The sequence below is a fragment of the Austrofundulus limnaeus genome, unplaced genomic scaffold (assembly GCF_001266775.1).
Source record: "Austrofundulus limnaeus strain Quisiro unplaced genomic scaffold, Austrofundulus_limnaeus-1.0 Scaffold393, whole genome shotgun sequence".
NCBI classification, from domain to species: Eukaryota; Metazoa; Chordata; class Actinopteri; order Cyprinodontiformes; family Rivulidae; genus Austrofundulus; species Austrofundulus limnaeus.
The window spans coordinates 242,734-255,391 of NW_013952795.1; the positions used below are offsets into that span (position 1 = coordinate 242,734).

A 12,658-nucleotide genomic window follows, 5' to 3' on the forward strand; every position below is an offset into this window, starting at 1 on the left:
GAACTAAGAGCTGGACAACCGAGGCCCTTGTTTCTGTTGCCCAGTCCAAAATGTGCTGGTACCTACCAGACCTGCCAGATCATTGTATTTCAACCCTGGTCCTCAAGGCACACTGTCCTGCATGTTTTAGAGGTCTCCCTGCTTTGACACACCTGATTCAGATGACTGCAGTTCATCAAACGCCTGCTAATCAGTTACCAACTAAAATCAGCTGTGTTGAAGCAGGGAAACATCTAAAACATGCAGGGCAGTGTGCCCTGAGGACCAGGGTTGAAAAACACAGTAGGAGGGTGATGGGTCCACCATGGTGGGCCTCTGGTGTCTTTATTTCAGGCAAATATTGTAGTCTCTTAGTGTTGTATAGTCATTAAGTGTTGCTGGATCATGCTTTGTCAAGCCCCTTAACCCAGAATCCAGTTTGCCATGAGAGCCTACCAGGAGCAAATTGCCCCACAACATATAGTGGAACATTGATCCTTGGTGATATTCAGTGCAAAGCAAGTGATTAGGGGTACCCTAAGGATCAGTCTTGGGCCCCCTGCTGTCCAGTGTTTATATTCATAAACTTCCTGTCATCTGACAACACCTTTATGTCCATGCCAAATCAAAAACAGAATGTTTAAGAGTGCAATAAGAAAAAAATGACACAACAAATGACATATTCATTGAATCTTATTTAAACTTTTTTTTCTCATAAGAAAAAACCAAACTAGTATGTCTGATATAATTGAGGACAGAAGACACAAGCTGAATCTGTCAGTTACTTAGGGGTAGGGCTGGACATTTCTAAAGTTTCTTAAATTGTCAAGTTTAACCTAGCTCAGTTTGGATTTATTCATCATCAGATGAGCACAGATGGAGCTAAGATCTTTATACTTTCCATGATATTTTCTCTTTTTACATGTTGCATAACAACTTATACTGACACAAGTGATACAGCTTTATAACCACTTCATAGTCTGCATAAACAGGGACTCAAAATATTTCATAAAAACTTATCGCTTATCATTACTCTATTATTGTCAAGAAATACAAATTTTTAACATTTGACGATTTTATTTTTATGGCTAATATTCGTTTGGTGTATAAAGATGTTAAGGTCCTTGCTCTTAGAGTGTTTGAAATCTTGTGATGAAGCAGGTGTCAGGTCCACAAGGGCCTCCTCTAGAGGAGAGGGTTAGGTCAACTTTAGATCGACATCATTTTGACAAGACTGCTTTTCAGCTGGAGCAGCAGAAATGTGAAACTCTTTACCTGTTTGCGTTAAGACTGTTGTACTTTACGGTTTAAATGTAATGTAAAGAAATGGTTGGTGGATCATCAGGTGTGTAGTCATTATGGTGTGTAATCTGCAAATGTTTTGTTGATCTGATCTTTCGGCTGGTTCACCATTAAGTGTTGGATATTTTTTATTGTTTAAGCAGAATTGTGTTTTAAAGACTGTGTGTAGTCTACTAATGAATTTTTAACTTGCTGTTACTTTGCCTCTGCCCAGGGCCAACAGATGAAAATTAACTTGTAGCTATCTCTGGCCTGAGCAATAAATGTATTGTGCAATATCTCTGTTAAATAAACAATTAAACGATTAAAAGATCATTCAAGTCAGACCATATATGTATATAATAAATCAGACGGATAAAACACACTCCACTTTTCAGGTTTGGTTTCATTTTTGATTTAGCTGACACTTTTATCCAAAGCAGCAAGTGGGAAACAGCAATTAAGATTTGAGAAACCCTGGTTTTCACATCAATTACTAAATCTAAAATTAAATGACACTACAGGTGAAGTAGAAAAGCAGCGTGAGCGCAGGTTAGGTGGGTCAGAGGTCCTGAAAAAAAAAAGGGTTTTATTTAAAGAACAAGTCTAAGAGATTCTTACAATTAGAGGGTGGTGTCTGCTCTGATAGCATCACTTGTTCCTCCGTAATGGAGCCACAAATGAGAACAGTTTTGAAAGGGAATTTTAGCAACCTTGTATAACTGTTAAACCTGAATAAATAGTAAGGTGGCACATGTCTCTAAATGTGCAAATATCAAAAATTAGCTGGAACAGGGGAAAAAATACACTGCCTCATTTTTAAAAATCATGAATTTGCCATAGTTTCTGTGTCTGTATGAGGTTTGTTTTAAAGCATTAACAGAAAATATAAGAGCGTGCATTTAGATTACAAGGCTAGCACAGACAACTCTAACAAAAATCTTTACAAAGTTCATTGGGGGCATTTTTAAATTCCTCAGTTGCTTTCAATGAATGTAAAAAAAAAACAAGTCCTAAATATTTAGATATGCATATAAATTAAATTCTGAGGCAGCGCTCAACTCTCCAGATGCTTTAAACTTCACTCAATCTCCGAGGTTAGATCCACAGGACAATTATCAGTCTGTGAAAGTTGAAAAGAAAATAAATAATGGGAAAGTAAATTAATGTATGAGGTGGAAAAGTAGACTAAAGTTGTTGACAATCGCCGAACAGATGTTGCGCTTAAATTCAACCTTTAATGTTATAAACTGCAGAAATTCTCCTGTGAAATAAAAAAAACTCCTGCACTCCTTCAGCAGCCAAGTCATCATGCATATTCGATCACTCATCATCAGTGAGGCAACTGAATTGATTATACGAATTCTTTTAATTAAGGTAAGTTTGAATACATTAAGAAAATAATAAATGTCTTTCTCGTTTCACCAGGGGATGTGAGAAGCAATTTTTTTATTTCCCTTCTCAGAGAAGCCTATATACTGTGCAGCACTAAACTACAGCTGTCAATTTTCTTAAATCATAATATCTCAACTCTCTTGACATTTGGAGTAAAAATAAACACATTTAAGGAAATCGAGAGGTGAAGCCCAGCTGTTTTGGCAGGATATCTCCAAGACATAAAGAGAGAGAGAGAGAGGGAAAAAATGCACAGTGTATTTGGAAGTGCAGATCTTGGCGTTTTCAATCTTGTAATGATGGATTCAAGTAGGTGGTTTTTGGAAGACTGCTCTCCCATTTGGCATGCTTCACAATGAGTGTGGAATTATCCTGCTCCTGCCAGTTGTTAGAAATGTGATTTCATAAGTCAAATGAGATGAGCGAACCAAGGTCAAGAGCAAAACTCGCACCGACGGATGCCTAACGCTGGTTCAAATGCAGCGGTTTCTCTCTCTGACTGAGTGCTAATGTGCATTGTTTTGGTTGTTTTGTTTGTGAACTCGGATGCTTTGACTGCTAAGTCTGGGAGGCAAACAAAGCAAACACAGGACAAATTGATCAATGATCTCCCAGAGTTCACGGGGAGGGCACACAGGGGTTTACCAAGGCTGGCTTAACCACCAAAGGAACAGAAACCTCCATTACCTACTCCTGCCGAGCCCACTGATGAGACACCAAACCGGGGTCAATCAAACCACCGACGGAAGATTGATCATCAGAACATCAAAGTTACTCATGTAAATCCAGCCTTTTTTCCAGATATCTGGGGTATTGATACAAAGCATTCCCGGAGGGGAGTTGCTAGTTAGAAACCAATATACCCCACAGGGGGTACTCTGACCGGCCCCTCTACAAAGACCTGCAAAGTCTGAATGGGTTGAAAAGTTTACGCTCACCATCCCTCTGCAGACCTGCCAGGTGAGGCTCTTAAGTAGCTCTTTTTAAAAGTTCGGAATGGGTCCACCGTCCCAAAGTTAGACTGAAGGGCACCATCAAAACAGAGCCGTTTTCACTTCAGCTGCTCAAGTTGAGAACCTAAAAGTAGCTCATTGTTTCCAAGTTGGGGTGAGAGTGGTCAGTGGAAATATGATAAACAATTACACAAACAGCAAGTTCCCCTCAGCCAGTACATGACAGGCCCCATGGCCCCTCCCCCTCCCGTCCTGTCACACTGTAGAGTATTTTGGTTGAAGTTCCACTGCAGCATCCGGCTGAGCTGCGGTCTCGGTTTCACCTCCCACTTCCTTTTTTTTGGCCCTGACGTGTTTCCGGCCCTGAATTAGAATCAAGTCTTTCCACACTGAGTTGTGATATTCGGGCCGTCTTCCTTCTCTTGTCAGCGGTGTTTGGAAACTATTAAGAAATCCCCAGCGAGAGTCAAAATCGATCTCCTGAATCCTTCGCTCCGGATCACGTGGCAAAGATACGGGGTGACATCAAAAGCCATCAGCTGCTGCAGCACAAAGAGGAACTCTCTCTCTCTCTTTCCAACTCAGCGATAAGATAGAAGCATTGTGCAGGCTTTGAAGAACCGCTGCTGTTTATTGCTCAGAAACATTACAATGAAAGCAATGTGTTGCATCACCATAGTGAGAGATTCTTCATCTATCTGCAGCGTCTGCACGGGCATCTTCAGTCTTTGTAATTCTGGTTGAAAAACTGCACCGCGGCCACAGGTTCTCCCAAACCAAACATTGTTGCGAAGGCCAGCAAGTCCCATTCACCTGGTGAAGCAGGAAGACACACAAGAAACAGAGATGTGTATTAGTATTTACAAATATTGTGCATGAAGAAACTTGACGTTTGTGTTCAGTCTGCTAAAAAAAAGACTCCAACATTAAGCCATATTCTGAGTGCACTCTCTGGTGCATTACGAGAGCATTTCTTCTGACCAGTCGGTCTGTGTTTAAAGGATCTGAGGCCTAACTGAGCAGCACATGGCTCCGGGATGTGAGTCACTGAGAACAGCACTGCTGAAAATAAAACATGTTGCTGTAATGATGGAGGTGGGAACGCAAGGACGTATTGGCAAGAAGAAATGATTCAATCGCCTGGACTGTTTTTTTTTCTTCCCTCCCCTTTTAAACAAACACCAGACGGCCATCCGGCTGGTATGACAATATCACTTCTTACATTTTGACAACCACTGATTCCCTGCAGTTCCCCCTCCCTTTACTAATAAAAAAGACAAATTCACAACTACCCTTCCAAGTAAAGAAAACCCTGTGTGCTTTAAACTTGCAAACTTTAACAGATTCTACAAATAAAGGCCGACTGTATCTTCATATGCTCGCGTTTTCATAAGACGTTGATACTTTGCTCTGAAATCCAGGGAATCTGCGACATTCTGGTTTTTCCATGTGCGGAGTAATTGCATTAACGGCTGCTCAGGACTCACATCAGAAAGTGATTCTTTTGAAAAGGAAGAAAGCCAACTAAACAATCCAAGTCTGTTAGGAGGATGGACTCACAGTTAGGGGTCAAATCAGAATACGTCTGGATAGTAAAATCAATGCTCCTGAACTCAGATGTGCCTGGTTTTGCCATCAGAGAGCCACGTGTTTTATCTAGAAGATTCTTCACATACATCAAAGCCATTTACCATCAATGAAGGAACAAACAAAAAAACATTCTTTTCAACCAGTCAGTTTTTACACATCATCTTTACTTCCCTACAGCTTTGAAAAAAAAAATGACCCTGAATGGCAGTTTTGTTGCTAAACTATTTTTTAGCTCCTGTCTTCAGCTTAAGGATTGACACCTGCATGTTTGCCACGTGCTCAGGTCAAGTTCTGAGCTCAGCTGTGGAGGAAGATGAATAATAACCCGGAGATGAGCAGATGAGTACCTGAATTTCCCCAGGTCGTCTCTGTGAATGAAGACTGCCTGCAGAGAGGCCACCAATAATCACAAGAGGGCAATGGAGTCAAGTGACCTGTCTGTATGATAGGGCACGGCCCTAGCAGCCCCCTTCCGGCCTTTGCTTCGGTCTCTGATAATGCACCGCCTCTGCAGATCCCCAAACCTCTCTGCATGTCCACAACAAGGTTCATCACCCATCAGAGGTTACGATTTAAAGAAAGCCGAAGGGTGATGCAGCGATGAGACAAACTTTACTGAAACATGATCGACGAATCATGAGGCAGATTCGACAATGATGACAGTGATGCATAAACACCCAGACACTCTTTACCCCATTTTTTTTGCAGAAAGAACATGCCTTGCAGCAGTGTTAGGCAATATTTCCTCTAATAAGTATCAAACAGAGAGTCAAAATAAACCAGTGCTTGTAAGGCTTCACGTATAATCCTGTCTAAAGCTGTGTAATCATTGGGCTCAATCCAAAATGAGGCGCATTCACAATCTTAGGAGCTATCACACTGGCTGATACCCTGAGACTTACAAGTGACCTTAAAATAGTCTGGTGCTTGTTTGTAGTGCAGAGGCACGTTTCCGCCTCTCCCATCTGCACGCTCATGGAAAGGACAGATAGTGTGGGACCCGAGGGCGATGTTCAAGTCTTCCTGCCTCTCCTTTTGTTTCCACCTTGCGTCTCCGTCTGGGTATGGCAGGAAGATCAGGACTGCTGCGAGGTGACAGAGAACTGCTACATTTAGTGGTGTGGGCGGTGTCCCTGTTAAACCTCTTACAGTGTCTCAGAAATACTCAAAACCCAGTAATCGTTTTCCTTGCAGTGGAGTTAAAGGAGACCTATCAGGGCAAGAACTATAGTGAGGTTTCTCATGAGATTTAAAGCATAAATAGTGAAATTACTATTTTATGAGCCTAATATTTTAGAGGTCAGGGTTCAGCTGCTGGACAATAAGGATATCTCACTCAGAGAGCCTTCAGCAGGACAATCTCTTGTAGAGGATTTCAGTCAATGCATCAGCTTACCTGTTGAGTTTTAGTAAAATGATGTGCAATTATACATTTTACGCATTGCTGTTCTAATCTTGATGGCTACTTAAAGTTTTTATTTTACTCTAAAAACCACATTCGCCCTATCAAACACATCAGTCGGAAAAATCAGGGGCAACGTGGGACTCATTTTCCCAACAACGCACACTTCCTTCAACATGCAGGTCAGAGAAGCCAGGATCGAACCTGACTTCTTAGTATTAAGTGCAAGAATCGTTACAGAAGATGACAGGAAAACAAAGAGCTGCAAAAGTGAAAATTACATCCATCCATTTTCTGTACACGCTTCTTCCTTTTTTCAGGGTCACATGGGTCATTGGTGCCCACATCCAGCAGTCACAGTGCGAGGGGTGGGGTACACCCTGGACAGGTCGCAAGTCCATCACAGGGCCACACATAGAGACAAACGAGACAAACAATCATTCACTCTCTCACTCATACCTAGGGACAATTTAGAGTTATCAGTTAACCTAACAGTCATGTTTTTGGTCTGTGGGAGGAAGCCGGAGTACCCGGAGAGAACCCACGCATGCACGGAGAGAACATGCAAACTCTACCCAGAAAGGTCCCCGGACCGGGATTTGAACCAGTGACCTTCTTGAAAGGCATCAGCTCTACCAACTGAGCCACCGTGCTGCCCTTGAAAATTACAGTTGATTTTTAAACCGTAAAATTATTTAATGCCCCGTTTTTGCTTAACGGAGACAAACTTTCACACTGGAGAACAAAACACTTGATACTGACATTTGGGAGAAACAAAAGATTTGTAAAATTTTAAATAGCACACTATTGCAATCTATTACACTCTAAGCTGTTGGATCACTTCAGAACCTCTTGGTTGCCTCTGTCTGAATCTGGTCACTGAACAGTTGTTTGACAGTCAGCGACAAAGTACAAAGTAATGGCTATAACGTCCATCCATCCATCCATTTTCTGTACACGCTTCTTCCTTTTCAGGGTTGCGTGGGTCATTGGTGCCCATATCCAGCAGTCACAGTGCAAGGGGCGGGGTACACCCTGGACAGGTCGCAAGTCCATCACAGACTATAACGTAACATACAATATTGACAATTATCAACAAGTGTGGCACACCAGTTATATATGATGTCTGTCCAAGACTGATGAGTGGACGAGGACAAAACTGGTCAGGGAGGCTGCCAAAAGGCCTATGGCAACACAGAAAGAGCAGCAGGACTTTCTGGCAAACATCGATGGCTCACCGCATGTGACAACAACCTCCTGCATTCTTTGTATGTCTTGACTAAGGGGCAGCAAAAAGGGCCAAACTATTAGACAAAAAAAATATAAATAAATAAAATATAAAAATAAGAATAAAAAAATAAAATGAAACTATCCTAGCTCAGCTAAAATGAGTAAAAATATACTTTTAGGCTACAAAAAACTGCCAAGAACAATGTGAAATATTGAATTAAATCACACATTTTGACTCACTGCAATGAATGACTAAAATAACATAATAAAATATATTACTGGTGGCAGCATCTTCTGCTGAAACTGGGAGGCTGAATCAATTAAAATGTTAGCCCATGTTGGTACAAAGATGCTAGACGTATGTTAGAAAATATAGTAAATATTTAAATCTGAAAAGTAATGGCTTTACTCAAAAAAAAAAAAAAAAAAAACTGAAGTGGACAGGCCAGATCCCAGAGCCACAAAAACGTCCTGATAAGAGCTTTACTTATAAAAATGATCCCAACGAATCTGCTGACTAATCTACCTCAGTAAACTGTGAAGTATGCAAATAAAAACTGGGGTTTTCTCCATTCACTTTTGGTTATGTTATACATTTTATAATGTTCTCTGCTTTATTGTTTTGCACATTTTGCACTCTTGAAGTTTAAATTATGTTTTATTTTTTAACTTAAAATTGAACTGAAATTCAACAGACCACACACACAATTCATGAACAAAGTGATACTGAGTACCTCACAGACAATTTTCACTAATTTTACATCATAATGTTTCTTTATGTAAAACTTCTACAACCTTACACAAACAGATTTCACAGTTGCTCTTCTGTCAATCACTTTTCAAAAATAAATTTACATTTTAATTATTTTGTACCCTATATACCCATGTGTTCTTTAATTTTTTATTGTTTTGCACCTTCTGCATTCCTGCTTTTCACTTATCCTGTTGTTTTGTTTTAAATTTAAACTTGAATCTTTAGCTTGTGTTCAGGTCAGTTACAAAAAGCATTTCGCTGCAAGTCGTACTGTGTATTACTGTGTATGTGACAAATAAAATGTGATTTTTTAAATTCTTTTTTTTCCTGCACATTAACTTAAGAAAGTATGAAACTTGTTAAGATTAGTTCAGCCAATATAATCTTTGCCTAAAACTGTGAGGATTAGAGGATAAACAAAAAGCTTTTGTTCGAGTCTGTGCACAAACGTGTAACCTGATATTTGAAATGTTTGGATCATTTTTACCCTTTTAATCAAACGTAATTATTTTCTTTCTTTTTTTTTGGCCTATTGTTGTAAAAGCTGCAGTTTCTTTACTAACAGATTATCATCATCTGTCCCAAAAACATCACCAGATCCACCCATGATTTCTCTTTGTCCATAGACACCACTCATTCGTAATCTTGGCATTTATTTGGACTCCAATATTTCCTTTGTTCATCACGTCAACCAAATAACCTGGACTGCATTTTTCCATCTAAATAACATTGCTAGACTCCGCCCATCTCACTGAAACCCTAATTCACGCCTTTATCATTTCCTTCATTGACTACTGCAACAGTCTCCTTTACAGTCTACCCTAAAACACTCAGTAAACTGCAATATATGCAAAACTCTGCTGCCCGACTCCTCCACTACCACCCCTGTCCTCCAAAGTCTACACTGGCTCCCCATCCATCAGCACATTCACTACAAAGTCCTCCTCATCACCTTCATAATCTGGACCCCCCACTACCATTCAGACCTGCTCCACTGCCACGCCCCTTCCCGCTCCCTCCGCTCCTCTGATGCAAACCTCCCGTCCCTTCCCTGCAGGACCAAACTCCGAACCTGGGGTGACAGAGCATTCTACGTTGCCGCCCCCACTCTCTGGAACTCAACCCCACAATCCATTTGGGACTGCTCTGACCTCCCCACCTTCAAAATTCTTCGTTTTAGAACTGCTTTTAATGTTTAAAATTTGCCTGGTGTACTTGTTGATTTGCTGTTTTTAATGCATTTATTTTTTGTACAACATCTTTGAGTGTCTTTAAAAGCACCAAAAAGAAAAAATAAGTAGGTCCTCTGGATGGGTTCTTCTTTAGTGAAACGTTTCGTCTCTCCTCCAAGAGACTTCTTCATTCTGATGAGTTTCAGGTGAAACTCAGCCTTATAATGCTACGTTCACACCGAACACGTTTTGAGCGGCCAATAAGAGCAAAACGTCTCTCGTTGGACGCACTATTTTCAGGCCGAAGAACGCACTAGTGTTCAGACCAGAACAAGCAGCAGCAGCAGCGGGGTGTGGGAGGAGCGTGTCCTCGGCAGGTGAATAAAGATACAGTAGAATAAAAGAAAATGCCTTTGATTTATTTACTAAAAAGCAAGCGAACGTTGCGCACAGCAGATAATTAACTCACCAGATGATTTAGAGGCGATTTGTTCAGTTAGTTTCGTCACTCCAGAAGCTGCCAGCTGACGGACTTTTTTTTTTGTTCCCGAGCAGCTGATCCACATCGGTGCTGATATATCCTGCCAGAAAATCCAACTGCACATGGTCGATTTAAGGTAAAGATCTCCAGTCCGTCTGTTTCGGTTTTCAGTGGGAGACACGTCGAGCGGCGAAAAGTTCAGATATATGAACTCTGGCGGCGGCTCGGGCGGCGGCGGCTTCCGCAGCACCGCATGCACGGAAAATGCTCTGCGCCCCTTCCACCTTCCTTGCGTGCCGCCCAAAACGTACGTGATGCGACCCACGACCCCTAGAGGCGCCTCCACCACAGACTTTGAATGTGAATCGGCCGCTCCCACTCAAAACACATTCGGTGTAAACGTACCATTAGCCCTGCCTCCACCTGGACAAACAGGTTAGTCACATGCAAAATAAGGCCATCGACTAACAATAGGCTTGATTAGCTCTATTGTTCATAGAGGGTCATGTGCCCCATCACCTGACCCGTGTCGTGTTATGTGAATGTAGTGAATGCAAGCGGGGGTTCAACATCCTCTTGCCCTCTTTTGCATGTGACTAACCTGTTTGTCCATGTGGAGGCAGGGCTTATAAGGCTGAGTTCACCTGAAACTCATCAGACTGAAGAAGTCTCTTGGACGAGAGACGAAACGTTTCACTGAAGAAGAACCCATCCAGAGGACCTACTTATTTTTTCTTTTTGATTTTTTTCTACCTGGATTACTGAGATGCATCAGGACGTCTTTAAAAGCACTTTAAAAATAAAATTTATAAAAAACTAAAAATATTTAACTACCTTTGGTAATTTTTAAAAGGATTGTGTGGACCAGTGGTCCCCAAACTATGGCCCGTGGGCCGGATGCGGCCCACCTCCCCATTTGGTCCGGCCCCCAGAACAATACCAGAGAGCATTTAGTTATTTTTTTCATATATGCGTATTTATATTTGATTATAAAGTTGGACTTTTGCAATAAAATGTTCCTTAGTTATGAACTATTTTCATTATTAAAAATTATTAGTTAGTAACTATTTCATACATACACGCATATAACGTGACATTCTGTTCCACCCTTCTGCGGTCTGTGCCCCTATCTGGCAACCCCCAGAAAAAAAATCCTAAACCCGCCCCTCTCAAAGAGAGAATGGAATAATGGCGAAAAGATTAGGTAAGAGAAAAATTGATTCAGAACACAGGACATTTAAGCTGCAGTGGACAAATGATTATTTTTTGTTCATCTGTCAAGAGGCRGTGGCGGTATTCAAAGAATACAATCTGCGGCGACACTATGAATACCGTCACAAAGACAAGTATGATAGCTTGCAAGACCAAATGCAAGCAAACTCTCAAAGCTAAAAAGTGGACTGTTAGCTCAGCAGAATACATACTGTGAAGAACCCAGAGAGGGTTATTTGATTGTGCTTTCTGGAAAACAATACATTTTTACATTTAGGCACTCCTGCAATAGTCACACTTTTTCTGTTACAAACTGACTCCGGCCCCCCACCAGAGAAGGGAAAAGTTATGTGGCCCTTACAGGAAAAAGTTTGAGGACCCCTGGTGTGGACTTTCCCTGTAAGTAAGTATTGAATGATTTTTTCATCACTCAGCTGATTCAACTAAAGCAGTACTGTGTTATTTTGTAATTAGTGTCTTAAGTTGTAACAAATCAACATAAAAACTAACCTGAGATTATTCAAAAGTAGGCTTTCTTGGTAAATTTAATGATACATTTCTTGTTTAGCGGAATTAGATTTTTTTCCTAAATTAAGAGAAGCAAAATATATCAAAATTGTCAATAGGAAAAAAAAAAAGATTAAACGATGTATAAATTAAAAGCAGCCATAGCGGAGGACGTCATCATGTTCCTTTAAAGCATCCGACTCCTGGCTGAAAGTCAGGCCTGCTGTAGCAACCAAATCCTGGCTCTCTTGACTCTGCAGCTCTGATTAATGGTAGAGGCTGTGGGTGGGTGGTAGACATGGATCTGCCCATTACCACACTGCAACATTGCAAATGGCTTCAATTACTGTGGAGTGTGCTGAGCTGGCAGTACGGGCTCCAGGAGGCAAGATGAGCAACGCGTACGATCCGGCAGCTAAAGCCACTGTGATCCATTCTTTCACACGTGATCAACTCGCGCATCCTCTCCTTACAATTCACCACAAATAAATGAAAAAGAAAAAAAAAAGTGAAGCAGGAATTTAATCAATACTTTATTTTCAATAGTTCCTTCTTTTTTCAGCCAATAATTCTGAACTCAGTTTGCTTTTTGTGCTTTTTAGCTTTTTTTTTTGCAGCTTAAGGAGGCTGTTGGGGTCAGGAGACAGAGGGCTGGATGTGTGAACAATGTGTGTGTGTGTGTGTGTGTATGTGTGTGTGTGT

General features: G+C 41.0%; 1 protein-coding gene across 1 annotated transcript in view; it reads right to left on the bottom strand.

Annotated features, from left to right (window-relative positions):
- Positions 1 to 2,610: 2,610 nt before the first annotated feature.
- Positions 2,611 to 12,658, bottom strand: part of pebp4 (phosphatidylethanolamine binding protein 4) — a 37,770-nt gene continuing 27,722 nt past the window's right edge. The window contains exon 5 of the mRNA XM_014023857.1: positions 2,611 to 4,421. Within this exon, the coding sequence (XP_013879311.1) occupies positions 4,330 to 4,421 (92 nt within the window). The 3' untranslated portion in view covers positions 2,611 to 4,329. The remainder of the gene's footprint in view (positions 4,422 to 12,658) is intronic.